Below are 21,674 nucleotides of genomic sequence, written 5' to 3'. Positions count from 1 at the left end.
ATTATAATGATCATATCCCATCGTAATGTAAAGAATAAAGTAAAAGTATAATGTAAAAACAAAAGAAAAAAGAAAAAAGAAAGAACTATATCAAAGTTACAGAGCTCATAAATGGCAGATGTATAATTCAAACCAAGCTTGTGTGACTCCAAAGTTGTCTGTCTTCTCCACTTTTCCAGTCTCTAGGATAACAGAGCATTATTGAACATTGCTCCTGCTTTTCTATATATTATGTGAAATTATTTATAATTTGCTTTCCTAGAGAGTTATATGTTACAACTTGTCAAGAAGGAGAGGAGACTTTGTTTTCCAGCTTATTTTTTTTAAAATATATTTATTTGGCTCTGCTAGGTCTTAGTTGCAGCAGGTGGGCTCCTTAGTTGCAGCTCGTGGGCTCCTTAGTTGTGGAATGCGAACTCTTAGTTGTGGTATGCATGTGGGATCTAGTTCCCCGACCAGGGATCGAACCCAGGCCCCCTGCATTGGGAGCACGGAGTCTTAACCACTGCGCCACCAGGGAAGTCCCTGTCCAGCTTATTTTTATTCCTAGATTCTTATCAGATCTTGATCATGCAGTGGAATGGAACAGGGTAAAGCTTTTTAATGAAGGCTGAAACAGTTCTGCTTCTTTCTTTTGTACGCTTGTGTAGCGACGAGTTTATAGACCTTCAGTAAGTACTCACCTGTACTTTGCCTCAATTTATGAATGATAAATCGGGGTAATAATTCTCATTATGGCTTCTTCACAAGGACAAAGACAGTAGTGTAATAGGATATTAAAATGGAAGTGTCAACTAAGACAATATGGTGAAGGATATTGGATGTTATGGGTTGAATTGTTCCCCCTGCCCCATTCACATGTTGAAGTCCTAACCTCAGGACCTCAGAATGTGATCTTATGTGATGAATTACAGATTCAAGTAGATAAACTTTACTACTTGGTATATCAGTTGGAAAAGGTCATTTTATTTTTTTATTTTATTTATTTATTTTGTAACATCTTCATCGGAGTATAATTGCTTTACAATGGTGTGTTAGTTTCTGCTGTATAACAGAGTGAATCAGCTATATGTATACATTTATCCCCTTATCCACCCCCTCTTGCATCTCCCTCCCACCCTCCCTATCCCACCCCTCTAGGTGGTGACAAAGCACCGAGCTGATCACCCTGTGCTATGCGGCTGCTTCCCACTAGCTATCTGTTTTACATGTGGTAGTACATGTAAGTCCATGCCACTCTCTCACTTCGTCACAGCTTACCCTTCCCTGTCCCTGTGTCCTCAAGTCCATTCTCTATGCCTGAGTCTTTATGCCTGTCTTGCCCCTAGGTTCTTCAGAACCATTTTTTTTCTTTTTTTTTTTAGATTCTACATATATGTGAGACTGAGAAGGGAGCACACAAGGAGATCTGACCTCTGGACAGTCCAGTTTGAGGCTCAGTGCTGGATGCACACTTGGAAGGAGACAAGAAGCGGAGTGAGCAGTTCAAGTCAGAGTTCATTTGTGCGTAATGGAAAACTCTGACCCCAGCTCAGAGGAGGAATCCGGCTGCAAGGAAACTCAGAGAAGCTGAGGCTTTCGGGGAAGTCCCCACGGGGTGGTCTCCATGCACTGAGGAGATGGGCTTGGCTTGGCTAAAAGGTGCGTGCAGGAGAGGAGGGTCGTGAGAAATACAGTTGAACAGTTGAGAGACGGGACCACTGGGCTTTGAAAGCCAGACAGGAGGAGTCAGAACTCAGTTCATCAGGAAATGGAAAGCTGTTGCTGAAGGGAGGACCATGACGAAGGTTAGGAAGCGAAATATTAGCTGAGTGTGGGTTAGAGAGACTGTCAGCAGGGAGACTCTGTAGGAACCACTCTGGGTTTTTATAGGATCTAGAGAACTGGCTAGGTTTAAAAGACTTAAAATTTTTGCCAGTGTTTCAGGAATTTGGGACATTGTTTTAATATGAAAATATTATGCTATTTTAAAATATGAGGCAGCACAGTGTGGTGATTAAAAGAAGGGACTCTGAAACCAAACTGCTTAGGTATATATTGTGCTTCACTGCTTCCTAGCTGTGTGACCCCAACCGGCTGTTTAACCTCTCTGTGCCTCAAAAATGGTGCCTTGTCAGTAAAATCAGGAAAATATCTGCTAAGATAGTTCTGAGAATTAAATAAGCTAATGTTCATAAAGTGCTTAGAACCTTTGCCTAGGGCTTATTAAGTACTATTTAAGTGTTTGTTAAATAAATATAAATAAATGACTCTTTTCCTAGGTTTGGGAAACAGGTGCCTTTTCTTCCTACTTAAGGAAGGGTGCTGGAGGGCTTCTTTGATGGAAAGATGACAGTCTCTAATCATCATGGGATAGGGATGGCTTTGTGGTCACCATTTTGGATCCAAGGCCTAGAAGCCAGTAACAGACTGAGTCTTATTCTAGGACCAAAAACCTGAACATCCAAACCTGTGGTAATTCTTAGGGCCTGGATTTTCATCTCTCCACAGCTCCTCCCTTAATCCCTGGAGCAAGGTCCTTCTGTGTGGCTGACCTGGATTTTACGACAACTGCACTTACCTGGACAAAGTGTGAAGCTCCACCCACGGAGACACAAGGCGGCTCTGGTCAGTAGGGACTGGGAGGCCCGGGACGGCCTGGCCCTGTGGGTGGCATGGACTTTGGGTGAGGCGGCATCTGCACAGGGCCTGACACCCAGAGAAGGGAAGGCGTGACCTGGGGTCATCCGACACTGAGCCTGGTGAGGAACACTTTCTCTCTAATTTTAATTATATTAATTTTAACATGTTACTTAAACCTAAATTGTTATTATCAAAAATGAGAGAGAGGAAAGAATCCTCCATTATACTTTCTGGCCTTGTGGATGTCAGGTGTTTATGCTTTCTTTTCATCTTTGTTTAATTTTCTAGTTTTTTAGCTAAGAGCTAATGGTGAAAAAAAAGATTTCTCCATTGGTCTTTTCTCAAATCTTAGAAAGAAAGAGAGATGGGAGGACAGTTACAGATGCCTGATTTGAGAATCATTTAGAGGCAAGACTTTAAACGGGGATGGCGCAAGCAGATGGCAGGGGAGGCTCTGCCTGAGGCCATGTGGAGAGGCTGCGTCTAAGGGCTGGCAGTCAGCTTGGATTTTCAAAGAAGCATCGTTTTCAGAAAACTGAGGCTCAGTTACTCACTGGTTGTGTGACTTTGGGCAAGTTACTTACACTTCAGAAGCTCAGTTTTCTTCTGAGTGAAATGGGGTCACTAAGTACTACCTGCTCATAAATGTAGTCATGAGGATTAAGTGGTAAAATGCTTATGAAGTGCTTAACACGGGCCTGGCACAGAATAAAGCTCAGTGAATACTAGCGGGATGCATGAATGAATGAATGGATTCGTGTGCATTGGTGCACAGTCCTGAAAGGTCATGGCAAAGCTGGCAATGTAGCATCACTGCCTAATTTTTGTCTACTTGATTGACTCTTACCCAGTACACTTAATTTAAAAATACAAATCACGATTTAATGATGTATGGAAGTCAAATCCTTATGCTGTACATCTTAAACTTATACAGTGTTGTATGTCAATTATATCTTAATAAAACTGGAAGAAAAAAAAAGAAATGCAAATTTTATTTTATTTTTTTTTAGATTTGTTTTCTTTTTTGAAATTTTGTTTTATATTGGAGTATAGTTGATTTACAATGTGTTAGTTTCAGGTGTACAGCAAAGTGATTAATTTATACATATACAGATATCTATTCTTTTTCAAATTCTTTTCCCATTTAGGTTATTACAGAATTTGACTAGAGTTCCCTGTGCTATATGTAGGTCCTTGTTGATTATCTATTTCATATATAGTAGTGTGCATATGTTAATCCCAAACTCCTAATATATCCCTTCCCCCCACCTTTCCCCTTTGATAACCGTAAATTTGTTTTCTAAGTCTGTGAGTCTGTTTCTGTTTCTGTTTTGTAAATAAGTTCATTTGTATCTTTTTTTTTTAGATTCCACATATAAGCAATATCATATTATATTTGTCTTTCTCTGTCTGACTTACTTCACTTAGTATGATCATCTCTAAGTCCATCCGTGTTGCTGAAATGGCATTATTTCATTCTTCTTTATGGCTGAGTAATATTCCATTGTATGTATGTACCACATCTTCTTTATCCATTCCTCTGTTGATGGACATTTAGGTTGCTTCCGTGTCTTGGCTATTGTAAACAGTGCTGCAGTGAACATTGGGGTGTGTGTATCTTTTCTTTTTCTTTTTTTTCATCTTCATTAGATTATAATTGCTTTACAATGTTGTGTTACTTTCTGCTGTACAACAAAGGGAATCAACTATATGTATACCTGCATCCCCTCCCTCTTGGACCTCCCTCCCACCCTCCCCAGCCCACCCCTCTAGGTCGTCACAGAGCACCGAGCTGATCTCCCTTTGCTATACAACAGCTTCCCACTAGCTATCTATTTTACACATGGTAGTGTATATATGTCAATGCTACTCTCTCAGTTCGTCCCACCCTCCCCTTCCCCACTGTGTCCACAAGTCCGTTCTTGTCTGCATCTCTATTCCTGCTTCGAATTATGGTTTTCTCTGGATATATGCCAGGAGTGGGATTGCAGGATCACATGGTAGCTCTACTTTTAGTTTTTTAAGGAACCTCCATACTATTTTCCACAGTGGTTGTACCAATTTACATTCCCACCAGCAGTGTAGGAGGGTTCCCTTTTCTCCACACCCTCTCCAGCATTTATTGCTTGTAGACTTTTTGATAATGGCCATTCTGACTGGTGTGAGGTGATTTGATTTGCAAGGAAATGCAAGTTTAAAAAAAAGGACAAAGGACTTGAATAGACATTTCTCTAAAGAAGACATACAGATGGTCAACAAGTACATGAAAAGGTGCTCAGCATCACTGATTATCAAGGAAATACAAATGAAACACAATGAGATATCACCTCATACCTGGTAGAATGGCTATTGTCAGAAAGATAGGTGATGGCAAAGTGCTGGGAAGGATGTGGAAGAAAGGGTAAATTGATACAGCCATTATGCAAAACAGTATAGAGGTTCCTCAGAATAAAATTAAAAATAGAGCTACCATATGATCCAGCAATTCCACTTCTAGGTATATGTCCAAAGGAAATGAAATCACTATCTTGAAGAGATATCTGCACTTCCATATGCATTGCAGCCTTATTCACTATAGCCAAGACATGGAAACAACTTAAGTGCCCACCGATAAAGAAAATGGTATATGTATACAATGGAATATTATTCAGCCATAAAAAAGAGGGAAACCCTGCCATTTGTAACAACATGGACAGACCATGAGGACATTATACTAAGTGAACTAAGTCAGGCAGAGAAAGGCAAACACTGTCTGATTTCACTTATATGTAGAATCTAAAAATTTCAAACTCATAGATGCAGAGAGTAGAATGGTGGTCGCCAGGGGCTGAGGGTGGGGAAATGGGGAGATGTTGCTCAAAGGGTAAAAACTTTCAGTTATAAGGCGAATACGTTTCTGGGATCTAATAACAGCATAGTGACTATAATTAACAATATTGTATTGTATGCTTGAAAAGTGCTATGAGAGTAGACCTTTAATGTTCTCACCATAACAGCAACAACAACAAAATGGTAATTATGTGAGGTGAAGAATGTGTTAACTAACTTTTTTGGGGTAAACATTTCACAATGTATATGTGTATCAAATCATCACATTGTACACCTTAAACTTATACAATATTATATGCCAATTATATCTCAATAAAGCTGGGGGAAAAGGCACATACCAAAAAAATGAGATCATTTTTTCATTGAACATTTATTAAGTTCTTGTCCTGGACACTGTGCCAAATGCTGGGTTGAAAACTAAACTCACCCCCCATGAATTGTTCTGAAGACTAAAATGTGACATTTGTAAAAATAACAGTAAATTCTGAAATATATATATTTATATATATATTTATAAATCGTCTGATATATAAAATATTTATAAATCATTTATAAATCATGAAGAATTCCTGTCCTTCATCCCTTCACTTAAAGGTGAAAATTAAAGAATGCTAAGATTCTTTATTGTCCTGCATTCTAATGTTCTTTTATTTTATGAGTAAACGTTGGGATTTTTTTTTGCCTTAAACAGTTTTGGTGCAAATTTAGATGTTGTAGTCAGTGGGTCTCAGTCAATTCTGGAAGATGTTGAGTGTGAGCTGCAGAACTCCTTCTAGTTGCTTTAAAGTCATGAGCTACTGAGGAAAAAGAATCTCACTGAGAGAGGATGACTGTCCACCCCAGAGGTGCTGCTAAGAAATGGACCATGAATGACCCAGCTGCAGACCTATATAAGGGAGACCTGAGCCTCAGGATCAGATCGCTGGTGTTCAGGTTCCAAATCTGCAACTTAGTTGCTGTGCACTTTAAGTAAATTGTTCAACCTCTCTGAACTTCAATTTTCTTTTTCTGTAATTTTTTTTTAAACAGTAAAATGCATTGCAGGCTTGTGGAATTCTTTTCTGTGTTTATTCAGTAGATCCTTATTAAGGGCTCACAATGGCCAAAGCACTGTGCCAGGTGCTGGGGATACAATGAAGATAAAAACCACACAGTCTACATTCTTGTGGAAATTTGAGTCCAAAAGGGATGATAAATATTAAAAACAAATAATATCTATCTATCTATCATCTATTTACCAACTATGATAAGTACTAAGAAAGAGCACAGTGCTGGGAAGATTATAAAAGTAGAAGAATAACTTTAAATTAGAGAGTGAGATTTAAACTGAAACATGAAGGATGGTGTATTTGTTTTCTATGGCTGCTGTAAGAAATACCAAAAACTTTGTGGTTTAAAGAAGTACAAATTTGGGACTTCCCTGGCAGTCCAGTGGTTAAGACCCTGCGCTTCCACTGAAGGGGGCACGGCTTCCACCCCTGGTCTGGGAACCAAGATCCCACATGCTGTGTGGTGCGGCCAAAAAAAAGAAAAAGGCACAAATTTATTATTTTATTATCGTACATTTTCTGAAGGTCAGAAGTTCAACATCGGTCTCCCTGGGTTAAAATCAAGGTGCTGGCAGGGCTACGTTCCTTTTACAGGCTCTAGAGGAGAATCTGTTTTCTTGCTTTATCCAGCTTCTAGAGTCTACCCACATTCCTTGGCTTGTGGCTCCCTTCCTCCTCTTCAAAGCCACCAAAATTGCCTTTCTCTGACCATTATTTCCATTGTCACATCTCTTTCTCTGACTCACTTCTGTCTTTTTCTTCTGCTTTTAAAGGCCCTGTGATTACAGTGGACCCACTTGGATAATCTCTCTATTTTAAGGTTAGCTGACTAGCCATCTCAGTTGCATCTCTGACCTTAATTCCCCTTTGCTCATGTAACCTAACATATCCACGGGGGTGAGGATGTGGACATCTTTGGTGGGTCATTATTTTGTCTGCCACAGATGAGTGGAAATGAGCCTGGGGAAGGAGATCAGGGGTGGAGGATAAATTTCCAAGGAGAACACAAGTGGACGGGCAGAGACCTTGAGACAGGCTTCCATAAATTAATGAAAAAGAAGAACATGTTTGAAGGGTGGAGAAAGTAGGGAATAGTGGTGCAAGCTACTGTTTTAGAGTAGGAGCAGCTAGACTTTGCAGGGCCTTTTTGCCTTGTTAGAGATTTGCGATTTTTTTTTTTTTCTGCATGCAGTGGGTATCCTTCAGAATACTGGGTGGGACGTGGCATGATGTAATTGGCATTTGAGGATCATTTTATGTCCTTGGAGGAGAGTAGACTGGGGAGGCTAGTGATGAGGCTATGGTAGTTACCAGCGGAGGAGATTTATGAGAGCCTTTAATTCAGAGCCTGGCCATCAGTAAGAAGTCTCACGTCTGTAGTTCTTCTCCACATTTAGGCTGTTCTCGGGCATCTTCCTGACAACACACATTATTTTTCCAAATTCTACTCCTCTCTCAAAGGCTCTCTTCACTCATGCTGCCCACTTTCACTTCTTTTTGCCAACCTCCAATATACTTTAAGATCTGGCTCAAGATTCATACCTCCAAGAAGCCTTCAGTGACTGGCTTTGTTCTGCATTTGTCACTGCTTTTGCTTTACGTGTATTTTGAACAACATCACTCTCTGCATATTTACTGTACGTTTCACCGCATTCCTCCTAATTGAGTCTACTCCAGCATCTCACAGCAGTTTCTGTCCTGCCCAAATTCCAGAGCCACCACGACTGAGACAGATCAGATAGGTAAAGCCCAATTTTAAACATTAGAGTTCTGGAGTCTTACTTCATCTCCTGTGCCCTGATATCTAATGTTTCAGCCTTGAGATGAGGTATAACAACCCTTTGCTGACCACTTGGAGCCCTGTTTTAGTCAAGATAGCTTAGGTTTTGCTGCAGTAACAAACAGCACAGGTATTGTCATGGCTTATGACAACGAAGGTTTATTTCTTGGTCACACTACTTGCCTATTATTGGTCACCAGAGCCCACCTATGGGCTCTGCTCCATTATCATTTTCTGAGACTCAGGCTAGTGGAACCTGGCCTCTTTGTGGAACATTGCCATTGACCATGGCTTATGACTTGTCTCAACATTATAATGCTCCAGTCTCAAAGTGATACACCTTCTACTGACCACTCTGGCCAGAATAAACCTCACCTCAAGTAGGCTGAGAAGAAATAGAGGAGGATAGAAAGTGCAATTCTATCATGTATTGGAAGAACTTGAATGACTAGTACTACTTTCATTGTGGTCTGGGGATCAGTGCTCATCCCAACATTTAATGGTACCCTAGATCTGAGAACTAAATTATGATGATGGCATTTATAAGTCCAAATCCTTTCTCTACGACTCATTCTGTAGGCCTGAGATCCTTCTGGATCTCCTTTCTGAGGTCCTGTTCTAGCAATAAGCTTGTTTCCTGGGGTTCGCCAGTAGGACTGGAAGCCTTGTCTCCATCCCTTAGGACTGGAGTCTCATCTATCCAGGTGCTAGAGCACTGATACCTATAGGCAAATCACGACGTAGATGGCAATGAATGCTCAAACTCCTGATCCATTCTCCAATTGAATGGTACCTGTTGAGAAGCCGTGATATTTTTCTTTGAATTCTCTCATGCTGATCATTTGCCTGAACCGCAGACAGAGATTCAGTCTGCAAAGCTTGTAAGTCTTGCCTTCTGCCCAGGAATTCCTAAGCCTATGATATAAGTTGGGTCTAAATTCCAGCATCTTCTCCCTAGTAGGCAAGTCTGCTCCAGGTATTAATGACGCTCCTTTCCTGCTATTAGTAAACAACCCTGCTGCCTAGATATATTCTGAGGCATGTCACAAGAATCTCTAGTTGTTGTTTTTTTAAATTTATTTCTATCCGTAAGAGATTAAACTTCTAAATATTTTTCCCTCTCCTCCCTTTCCCAAATTTTCTCAGCATCTAAAGTGACACAGTGAATATAGTAAGTATTTGATAACCACTTCTTGGGTGAATGAATGCAGAGACACAGACTCATCTTAAAACTAATTATCGGGCTTCCCTGGTGGCGCAGTGGTTGAGAGTCTGCCTGTTAATGCGGGGGACACGGGTTCGAGCCCTGGTCTGGGAAGATCCCACATGCCACGGAGCGGCTGGGCCCGTGAGCCACAATTGCTGAGCCTGCGCGTCTGGAGCCTGTGCCCCGCGACGGGAGGGGCCGCGATAGAGAAAGGCCCGCGCACCGCGATGAAGAGCGGTCCCCGCACCGCGATGAAGAGTGGCCCCCGCTTGCCGCAACTGGAGAAAGCCCTCGCACGAACCGAAGACCCAACACAGCCAAAAATAAATAAATAAATAAATAAATAAATAAATAAATAAATAAATAAATAAGAAAATCCTTAAAAAAAAAAACAAAAAACTAATTATCACTAAGTGCTTTGGTATTTCATCAGGAAAATGGGGTAATGATACTTAATTCAGGAAGGTATTAGGAGGATTAGACGCGACCAGTGAGGTGTGTACTAGAACAGGCACCCCTTCACAAGAAATGTCAGTAATATTAATAACAAGATGCGGCGGAGTCAGTAACTAGCCAGGTGTAGAGCAGCACCCATTTAGTGTGCTCTAGTGACATTCTTCAACAAGAGATGAAACTTTAATTTTCTTCTCTCTCATCTATATCTGAACTGCCCTCCTGCAGCTTTCTCTTTATGTGAAAGGAAAATAACCTCTTAATTTATTTAAGCTTTTGTTTTTTTGTTGGGAAGGGCAAGAGAGGTAGATTCTCAAACAAATGTGAAGATAGCTTTAGTTTTTTCACTCTCTCACTTTGATCACTTTTTTCACGTAGTCACTGCATTGGTTTGATTTTGACTTAATACCTAAAAACTTCTTTTACAACTTCTGTGCATTTTGAATGATTATCTTATCAAGTTTAATAGGAAATACAGCTCTAAATACTGTACAAAAGCCTTTGAAATCTGCTGTCTGTTGGGGTATCATTTCAATCACAATACAACATAGTGAACTATGATAATGTCCTGGCCTAAAAAAATTGCTAAAGATGACAGAGCTGGAGCTGTCATATTAGTTGTCATCACACTGAAAGGCCAAAGCACAAACACAAAGGTGTTTTGATTTTTTTTTTTTTTCATCTGATGCTGGCCTCTTTGTTTTGTTTTGTTTTTCCTTAATTTTATTTTATTCATTTTTTTATACAGCAAGCTCTTATTAGTCATCAATTTTATACACATCAGTGTATACATGTCAATCCCAATCTCCCAATTCATTACACCACCACTCCCGCCCCCCCGCCACTTTCCCCCCTTGGTGTCCATACGTTTGTTCTCTACATCTGGGTCTCTATTTCTGCCCTGCAAACCGGTTCATCTGTACCATTTTTCTAGGTTCCACATACATGCGTTAATATACAATATTTGTTTTTCGCTTTCTGGCTTATTTCACTCTGTATGACAGTCTCTAGATCCATCCACGGCTCAACAAATTACCCAATTTCGTTCCTTTTTATGGCTGAGTAATATTCCGTTGTATATATGTACCACATCTTCTTTACCCATTCGTCTGTTGATGGGCATTTAGGTTGCTTCCATGACCTGGCTATTGTAAATAGTGCTGCAATGAACATTGGGGTGCATGTGTCTTTTTGAATTATGGTTTTCTCTGAGTATATGCCCAATAGTGGGATTGCTGGATCATATGGTAATTCGTTTTAGTTTTTTAAGGAACCTCCATACTGTTCTCCATAGTGGCTGTATCAATTTACATTCCCACCAACAGTGCAAGAGGTTTCCCTTTTCTCCACACCCTCTCCAGCATTTGGTGTTTGTAGATTTTCTGATGATGCCCATTTTAACTTGTGTGAGGTGATACCTCACTGTAGTTTTGATTTGCATTTCTCTAATAATTAGTGATGTTGAGCAGCTTTTCATGTGCTTCTTGGCCATCTGTATGTCTTCTTTGGAGAAATGACTATTTAGGTCTTCTGCCCATTTTTGGATTGGGTTGTTTGTTTTTTTCACTATTGAGCTGCATGAGCTGTTTATATATTTTGGAGATTAATCCTTTGTCTGTGGATTCGTTTGCAAATATTTTCTCCCATTCTGAGGGTTTTCTTTTGGTCTTGTTTATGGTTTCCTTTGCTGTGCAAAAGCTTTGAAGTTTCATTAGGTCCCATTTGTTTAGTTTTGTTTTTATTTCCATTACTCTAGGAGGTGGATCAAAAAAGATTTTGCTGTGATTTATGTCAAAGAGTGTGCTTCCTATGTTTTCCTCTAAGAGTTTTATAGTGTCCGGTCTTACATTTAAGTCTTGAATCCATTTTGAGTTTATCTTTGTGTATGGTGTTAGGGAGTGTTCTAATTTCATTCTTTTACATGTAGCTGTCCAGTTTTCCCAGCACCACTTATTGAAGAGACTGTCTTTTCTCCATTGTATATCTTTGCCTCCGTTGTCGTAGATTAGTTGACCATAGGTGCGTGGATTTATCTCTGGGCTTTCTATCTTGTTCCATTGATCTATGTTTCTGTTTTTGTGCCAGTACCATATTGTCTTAACTACTGTAGCTTTGTAGTATAAAAAATGCCATTGGGAATTTGATAGGGATTGCATTGCATCTGTAGATTGCTTTGGGTAATATAGTCATTTTCACAATGTTGATTCTTCCAATCCAAGAACATGGTATATCTCTCCATCTGTTGGTATCATCTTTAATTTCTTTCATCAGTGTCTTATAGTTTTCTGCATACAGACCTTTTGTCTCCCTAGGTAGGTTTATTCCTAGGTATTTTATTCTTTTTGTTGCAATGGTAAATGGGAGTGTTTCCTTAATTTCTCTTTCAGAGTTTTCATCATTAGTGTATAGGAATGCAAGAGATTACTGTGCATTAATTTTGTATCCTGCAAGTTTACCAAATTCATTGATTAGCTCTAGTAATTTTCTGTTGGCATCTTTAGGATTCTCTATGTATAGTATCATGTCATCTGCAAACAGTGACAGGTTTACTTCTTCTTTTCCAATTTCTATTCCTTTTATTTCTTTTTCTTCTCTGATTGCCGTGGCTAGGACTTCCAAAACTATGTTAAATAATAGTGGTGAGAGTGGACATCCTTTTCTTGTTCCTGATCTTAGAGGAAACGCTTTCAGTTTTTCACCATTGAGAATGATGTTTGCTGTGGGTTTGTCGTATATGGACTTTATTATGTTGAGGGAGGTTCCCTCTATGCCCACTTTCTGGAGAGTTTTTTTTATCATAAATGGGTGTTGAATTTTGTCAAAAGCTTTTTCTGCATCTATTGAGATCATCATATAGTTTTTCTTCTTCAATGTGTTAATATGGTGTTATCACATTGATTGATTTGTGTATCTTGAAGAATCCTTGCATCCCTGGGATAAATCTCACTTGATCATGGTGTATGATCCTTTTAATGTGTTGTTGGATTCTGTTTGCTAGTATTTTGTTGAGGATTTTTGCATCTATAGTCATCAGTGATATTGGTCTGTAATTTTCTTTTTTTGTAGTATCTTTGTCTGGTTTTGGTATCAGGGTGATGGTGGCCTCATACAATGAGTTTGGGAGTGTTCCTCCCTTTGCAATTTTTTGGAAGAGTTTGAGAAGGATGGGTGTTAGGTCTTCTCTAAATGTTTTATAGAATTCACCTGTGAAGCCATCTGGTCTTGGACTTTTGTTTATTGGAAGATTTTTAATCACAGTTTCAGTTTCATTACTTGTGATTGGTCTGTTCATATTTTCTATTGCTTCCTGGTTCAGTCTTGGAAGGTTATACCTTTCTAAGAATTTGTCCATTTCTTCCAGGTTGTCCATTTTATTGGCATAGAGTTGCTTGTAGTAGTCTCTTAGGATGCTTTGTATTTCTGCAGTGTCTGTTGTAACTTCTCCTCTTTCATTTCTAATTTTATTGATTTGAGTCCTCTCCCTCTTTTTCTTGATGAGTCTGGCTATTGGTTCATCAAGTTTGTTTATCTTCTCAAAGAACCAGCTTTTAGTTTTATTGATCTTTGCTATTGTTTTCTTTGTTTCTTTTCATTTTTGTCTGCTGTGATCTTTATGATTTTTCCTTCTTCTAACTTTGGGTTTTGTTTGTTCTTCTTTCTCTAGTTCCTTTAGGTGTAAGCTTAGATTGTTTATTTGTGATTTTTCTTGTTTCTTAAGGTAGGCTTGTATAGCTGTAAACTTCCCTCTTAGAACTGCTTTTGCTGCATCCCATAGGTTTTGGATCATCGTACTTTCATTGTCATTTGTCTTTAGGTATTTTTTGATTTCCTCTTTGACTTCTTCAGTGATCTCTTAGTTATTTAGTAACGTATCGTTTAGCCTCCATGTGTTTGTGTTTTTTACGTTTTTTCCCCTGTAATTCATTTCTAATCTCTTAGCGTGTGGTCAGAAAGATGCTGGATATGATTTCAATTTTTTAAAATTTCCTGAGGCTTGATTTGTGACCCAAGATGTGATCTATCCTGGAGAATGTTCCATGCGCACTTGAGAAGAAAGTGTAATCTGGTGTTTTTGGATCGAATGTCCTTTAAATATCAATTAAATCTATCCTGTGTATTGTGTCACTTAAAGCTTGGGTTTCCTTATTTATTTTCATTTTGGATGATCTGTCCATTGGTGTAAGTGAGGTGTTAAATTCCCCACTATTGTGTTACTGTGTTACTGTTGATTTCCTCTTTTATGGCTGTTAGCAGTTGCCTTATGTATTGAGGTGCTCCTATGTTGGGTGCATATATATTTATAATTGTTATATCTTCTTGGATTGATCCCTTGATCATTATGTAGTGTCCTTGCTTATCTCTTGTAACATTCTTTATTTTAAAGTCTATTTTATCTGATATGAGTATTGCTACTCCAGCTTTCTTTTGGTTTCCATTTGCATGGAATATCTTTTTTCCATCCCCTCACTTTCGGTCTGTATGTTTCCCTAGGTCTGAATTGGGTCTCCTGTAGACAGCACATATATGGGTCTTGTTTTTGTATCCATTCAGCAAGCCTGTGTCTTTTGGTTGGAGCATCTAATCCATTCACGTTTAAGGTAATTATAGATATGTATGTTCCTATGACCATTTTCTTAATGGTTTTGGGCTTGCTTTTGTAGGTCCTTTTCTTCTCTGTGTTTCCCACTTAGAGAAGTTCCTTTCACATTTGTTGTAGAGCTGGTTTGGTGGTGCTGAATTCTCTTAGCTTTTGCTTGTCTGTAAAGCTTTTGATTTCTCCATCAAATCTGAAAGAGATCTTTGCTTGGTAGAGTAATCTTAGTTGTAAGTTCTTATCTTTCATCACTTCAAGTATATCATGCCACTCCCTTCTGGCTTGTAGTGTTTTGCTGAGAAATCAGCTGTTAACCTTATCAGAGTTCCCTTATATATTATTTGTCTTTTTTCCCTTGATGCTTTCAATAATTTTTCTTTGTTTTTTAATTTTTGCCAATTTGATTACTATGTGTCTTGGTGTGTTTCTCCTTGGGTTTATCCTGTATGGGACTCTTTGTGCTTCCTGGACGTGGGTGGCCATTTCCTTTCCCATGTTAGGGAAGTTTTTGATTATAATCTCTTCAAATATTTCCTCGGATCCTTTCTCTCTCTCTTCTCCTTCTGGGACCCCTGTAACGCAAATGTTGTTGCATTTAATGTTATCCCAGAGGTCTCTTAGGCTGTCTTCATTTCTTTATTCTGTTCTGCAGTAGTGAATTCCACCATTCTGTCTTCCAGGTCACTTATCTGTTCTTCTGCCTCAGTTATTCTGCTATTGATTCCTTCTAGTGTAGTTTTCATTTCAGTTATTGTACTGTTCATCTCTGTTTGTTTGTTGTTTAATTCTTCTAGATCTTTGTTAAACATTTCTTGCATCTTCTCGATCTTTGCCTCCATCCTTTTTCCGAGGTCCTGGATCATCTTCACTATCATTATTCTGAATTCTTTTTTTAGAAGGTTGCCTATCTCCACTTCATTTAGTTGTTTTTCTGGGGTTTTATCTTGTTCCTTCGTTTTGTACATAGCCCTCTGCCCTTTCATCTTGTCTATCTTTCTGTGAATGTGGTTTTTGTTCCACAGGCTGCAGGATTGTAGTTCTTCTTGCTTCTGCTGTCTGCCCTCTGGTGGATGAGGCTATCTAAGTGGCTTGTGTAAGTTTCCTGATGGGAGTGACTGGTGGTGGGTAGAGCTGACTGTTGCTCTGGTGGGCAGAGCTCAGTAACACTTTAATCCACTTGACTGCTGATTGGTGGGGCTGAGTTCCCTCCCTGTTGGTTGTTTAGCCTGAGGCAACCCAACACTGGATACTACCTGGGCTCTTTGGTGGGGCTAATGGTGGACTCTGGGAGGGCTCACGCCAAGGAGTGCTTCCCAGAACTGCTGCTGCCAGTGTCTGGGAAGCCACAGCCACCTCCCGCCTGTGCAGGAGACCCTCCAACACTAGCAGCTAGGTCTGGTTTAGTCTCCCCTGGGTCCCGATGTGCACACTACTTTATGTGTGCCCTCCAAGAGTGGAGTCTCTGTTTCCCCCAGTCCTGTCGAAGTCCTGCAATCAAATCCCTCTAGCCTTCAAAGTCTGATTTTCTAGGAATTCCTCCTCCTGTTGCCGGACCCCCAGGTTGGGAAGCCTGACGTGGGGCTCAGAACCTTCACTCCAGTGGGTGGACTTCTATGGTATAAGTGTCCTCCAGTCTGTGAGTCACCCACCCAGCAGTTATGGGAGTTGATTTTACTGTGATTGCGCCCCTCCTACCATCTCATTGTGGCTTCTCCTTTGTCTTTGGATGTAAGGTATCTTTTTTGGTGAGTTCCAGTGTCTTCCTGTTGATGATTGTCCAGCAGCTAGTTGTGATTCTGGTGTTCTTGCAAGAGGGAGTGAGAGCACGTCCTTCTACTCCACCATCTTGGTTCAGAGACATCCAAAAAAATCGGTTGTTTCGATTAATATCAGATCACGGTGAAATTTGTCGTGGAAGTATTTGAAGTGGGTGACTTTATCAATAAATTAGTTTTGTTGTAATCTTTAAGACTACAGTGTGGTTCATTTTATAACAGATGACAGTTTAACAGGCTTTGCATTCTTTGGCCAAAAAAAAAAATTACCAGTTGTTAAAAGACCATCAGCCACTCTCAATTAATATAGATTTCCACATTTTTTTGACTTAAAATTATGCAGATATCAAAGAGCTTTTCTAGGAGATATTCAGCATACCAATGAGAGTTACCTGTATTTCTTTGCCTGTTATAGTAATCCAGGTGTGCCCCTCTCTAGCTATTGGTTTGTGATGTGAAAAAGCACAAAAAGTATTCTTTGGAAAAATTAAGTTCTAAATTTATGCTGAAGATTTAAGTGCATAGCGATTTACTTTGGCTCTTGAAACAGTTCATCAGCTAATGACAATGAGGGTGGGACTTTGATGTTATTTTGTCAGTGACTTAATGATATACACTCTGGAATTTTACCTTCTTAGTGGTTCTGGAACTCCAGGGCATAATATAAATATGTGTGTGTTAGTACTGCAATACTAGATTTTTTTAAAGCTCAAGTAAACTGTGTATTCTAATTGAATATTTGTTCACTAGAGATATTGAATCAGTTTTTAAATGCACTGACTTATCCAGTGGTCATGGTTAGTACTAGTGAATCTCCTAACTCACATGGGTTCTTTATTGCTAAGTGACCACATGTCCTGGTTTACATGGGATAGTGTTGTCTCTGTAAAATTAAATTATTAATACTGTTTCCTTTTGCTCTCAGAAGTATTTTGGTTTGGAGTGATAAACTACATGATCACTCTACTTATATTGTCACAGAAGCCATAGTTTCACTGCCTTAGTTTCATTATGGAGGGGTAAAACGTTGTCTTTTACTCCTTCCTAGAATAAATCCCTTCCCTAGTCTTTTTACACCTTTTTTATTCTCTAGATCCAAAGGCCATTTTACTTTGCTTCCATGGATTCCAATGGAAACTTTTAGCTAAAGAATGCATCTATAAGAGAACTTTAGAAATGATCAAAAAATATTTTAAGACATAATCAGTATATGTTTCACTCTACTCCAAGAGAGCAGGAATCTTGACTCTTTTATTCACCATTGAGCACTCAGCCTCTTGCACAATGCTTGGGTATAACAGAGACTCAGCAGTGCTTATTGAAGGAATAAGCAATTAAAAACTTACCCATTTTTTAATTTGAGAAAGTTGTAGTTTCTTTACACACACAATTTTCTTCCCTAAAGATATGAAGACACTCCATGTGCATGCTTGGGATCATTGGTTAGCAAACTATTTCTCAAACATGTTTGAATAAAGATTACTTGACATTTGGCCAAAAAGTCAGGCTCCCAGACTTTTCCCCTGAAAGTTCAGTAAGTCTCAGATGGCTTCAGGCATCATATCTAGGATCTTTTCCAAATCCAAGTCTTTGATATCTTTGTTTCACTTTGTTTTCAAAAGACATTTGCTTGACTTCCTACTAGGCTGTCCATCTTTCTACAAAGTCACTATTAATAAACTAATTATAGAGACGGTATTAGACTGAAAGGAAACTGGATTCTACCACCCAGCTGATTTTATCACTTACCCTCTTTGGACACAAATTTCCTCAATCTTAAAATGACAAGGCTGAACTCCAAGATCTCCCAGCCCTCTTGCAGCTCTACTATCAGGTAATTCTTATCTTTGAAACCTCATAGATATCTGGCCAGTTAAAAAGTGCTACATGAGACATTTTCAACAAAAAAGTGTAAGTATTTTGTCTTTGTTGCTTCATTTGTAAGAAATTAACTATGGACTAATTACAAATTGAAGAGATATTTTTAAACTTTTAGGTTATTTAAGCACCATTCTTCATAAATAATTTTCTATACCAGTTTTATTTGGGATTCCTTGGGTACGTGTGTTGGGAGCTGATTGATAACTTTTTATTTGAGGTTAAAAATGATTTCTTAACTCTTTTCAATTGTCTTTTAGATCCCTCCAAAGATATATCTACAGATAAGAAAAAAGTCCTTTGCTCTTGAGTATAATTTTCAGAAGTTAGAAAAGCCCTACCTGCCCAAGTGTCTTGTTACTAAACTGTAAGCAAAATCAGAAGTAATCTTCTGGGTAACTATGCCAAATAGATCTCACAAAAAATGAAGAGAAGGGGCTCTTGGTGAATATATTCACAGAGATTTGTTTATCAGATCAACTGTCTGTATCAGTCTGGGGCTTGGAGACATGTAAGCCAAGTTGTATTATTTTTTTCCAGAAGTATAAATCAAGTTAGATTAACATTTTCTAGAAGCAGAGAAAGAGAATAGATTGGAAAAGTTTTAAAGGTGGGGAGGAACCCAAGAAGGTCAAGACTTGATGAGCAGAGGGTCATGAGTGCCTAAAGGTTGTTGCCAGTAAGAGCGGAAAGATGTTCCTGTCTGTTTGGAAAAGAAGCAACAGCAACATTCACTTATTTCAGAATTCTATCTTGGGCTGTTCCTGAAGTCAGAAGGAAGAGTTCTGTGAAATGATGTGGTAGGAGAGAGAAGGAAGAATTGTATAATTGCAGTTTCATTCTACCAGGAAGCCGCCTGGTGGCATAGTATTGAGGGTGTCATCACAGAGGTTGGATTGGTTTTCTTGCATCCTCATGTAATTTCTTAACACCCACTTCTTCCTGTAAGGTGGATCCCACATAAAGAATATTTATTATTTAGTCTAATCCACACTAGCAGTGATGTCTCATAGTGGATATTAATCAACTTAATTATCTCTCAAGGTTGCAGGTATAAAGAGCAATGCACAGGCTGAAAAGTATTTCTGGAGTTAAGCTTGTGCTTCAAGAATGGACAGAAAATGTGGGAAATACGTAGTGACTACTGAACACTCTGGAAACCAGCCGATGAGTATTGGTGGCACCACCGCGGTATGTTCTGATAGTTCAGAGTCTTGTTTTCAATAATAATACAACTCTGATTTTTTTTTTATTACAACATGGTTCTTCCCAAAAAGCAATTCTTAATCAGAATTCTACATGAAAGACAATTTTTAGCTATTCTATTACTACTTGTTAATTAGAAAACTTGTATTTTTTTCTGTATATCAATATATGCATTATTAAGAAATTTATTTTAATACTCACTAATCTAAGATATTAGCAATTTGGGGGGTAATAATTTAATAAACTGTTCAAATAATTCTCTACAGTTATCATAACTAGAGTATAAGATGACAAATCTGTGGTTGATTGCATTAACAATTTATTTTGTTAAAATGTGATATATAGATTTTTGTGGTAATTGCCTGGATTTTAGTGTAATGTGTAGATTTGTCAGAACTCAAAGATTTCGTACATTTTTGAAAGTCAGAACATAATCTTGTAAGTGAATTCTATGCCTAGGAAGCAAATTATCTAGCAAGTCCTTTAGATTAGCCTCTACTTAACTACATATGAGTTTCTTTTTTAATAAAGAATTGTATTCAAGGGAATATTAGAGTTCAATTATATACAATATTATTTGACTATTGCTTATGTTTTTAGAAGAAATAATTTAGTACTGTGTGTTTTGGGATTGCCTTTTATGTAACTTTGCCTCTGACTAGAGCCCTTGAAACTGGAAACATGTGGAAATGTGTTGAATGAAATCAGTATAAGTTTGAATGGACAGTTACATTCTGTGAGGAAAAATATTTTTGTCCCCCTGCACTAACAAGGAAGGTACAAGGCAGAGAAATTGTTCACTTGATTCTAGACCAGCACTCCTTTCCCCTAAAGATGTTCTTCATGGTTCTTCTAGCCTTGCAACTATGTCATTAGGTCTTCACAGTGTCAAGATACTCAGATAAAAAGGTCCCTTTACTAAGGAATTATTCATCTTGAAGATTTCCCTAGATAATAATGAGAGTTTTCAAATAAAGGGCATGTATCTTCATCACTGACTATCTCACTTTACATCTGGATATTTGGACATAATGGTAGAGAAATTTTTTTTTAATTGATGGCCATTTTCACCAGTGGATTATAGTAGCAGTTGAAGTCTACATAAAATAGAGAAATTTAGGAGTTTGTTTTTCCTTTAGGAAACATGAAATGGTAATCTCTTAAGTTATAAGCATAGAATTTAAAATTTTATTCTATGAACATAGCTAATGCTTATTGGGTGTATGTAATGGAGATTATTGGCTTCTACCAAGAGCTAATTAACTATAATTCATAGCCCCCCAACTTCTCAAAATTTTAACTTTAGAGACTACTCTGCTCTCAGTGCAATCACTCACCATCTTTCTTCTCTTAAATATTTTAAATTCTGGTAAATTGGTCTTGCCAGTGAATTTTTATTTAATTACAAAAGTTCAGAAAAATATTCAAGTTTATCAGCCATAAACAAACTGGATAGCTGAAGAATAACGATAGTAATAATACAAAGAAACACAAAGCTTTTATAAAATATAAATATGTGTAATTTTCTCAAAGCTACCTATTTAAAAACAGATGGAAATTCTTAAAGTGCTTGTGTGTATCATATCTTCTTTTATTTGGTATCACTGCATAACCATTCTCTTTACTTCTTTGGCGTGATATTACACCTTTAGAAAAACAGAACTTTAATTTTTTTTGCCTGAGTGTATTCCTTCTTGACTATATTTAATCATAATTATACTCCCTTTTATTCTTAGTTATAGTTGCTCAATGGCCAACGTCTGCACACATATGTAGCTTGATTGTTTTTATAGAAATTCGAGATTGAGCCAGCAATGTCAATAGCATTTTTAATAACCATTTAGGATTGGTTATTTAATCAATGTAATTGAGAGAGTACATTTAAATAATGCTCTTGCTGTCCTATGAGTAAAACTTAGATAATTCTATAATGTTTTTGAGCTATAACAAATTTATACATAACAATTTATACTCCTGTAAGAATATAACACACATTGCTCTCTATCTTTTTCTTAAAACTGTATCTGGAGTTATTTCTCTCTCTCTCTCTCTTTTTTTTTTAGTTGAAATAATCTTCTATTGTTAGAAAATAACATTTATTCAAATAAATAGAGCTAATATATTTTAACATAGTAAGTTTATAAAATGTTATAGATGGTGCTGTTGAGGAAATGTCTTAGACTGACTTCAAGAAAAACCTAACCACCAAAACCTTTCTTATTTGAACCCATCCTTTTCATTCATTTACTTTAAAGAATTCAGCATGTATTTCAAAGACTTC

The 21,674-nt window shown here is 38.1% G+C and overlaps 1 protein-coding gene across 1 annotated transcript in view; it reads left to right on the top strand.

The window, feature by feature from the left end:
* The first annotated feature begins 1,778 nt into the window (after positions 1–1,778).
* DYNAP (dynactin associated protein) overlaps positions 1,779–21,674 on the top strand; it is a 31,915-nt gene continuing 12,019 nt past the window's right edge. The window contains exons 1-2 of the mRNA XM_057527086.1: positions 1,779–1,787; positions 2,466–2,607. Of these exons, the coding sequence (XP_057383069.1) occupies positions 1,779–1,787; positions 2,466–2,607 (151 nt within the window). The remainder of the gene's footprint in view (positions 1,788–2,465; positions 2,608–21,674) is intronic.

This window comes from Balaenoptera acutorostrata, chromosome 13, assembly GCF_949987535.1.
Source record: "Balaenoptera acutorostrata chromosome 13, mBalAcu1.1, whole genome shotgun sequence".
Classification (NCBI taxonomy): domain Eukaryota; kingdom Metazoa; phylum Chordata; class Mammalia; order Artiodactyla; family Balaenopteridae; genus Balaenoptera; species Balaenoptera acutorostrata.
The sequence above is the reverse complement of the archived record's forward strand: the minus strand, read 5'-3'. Positions and strand labels throughout refer to the sequence as shown.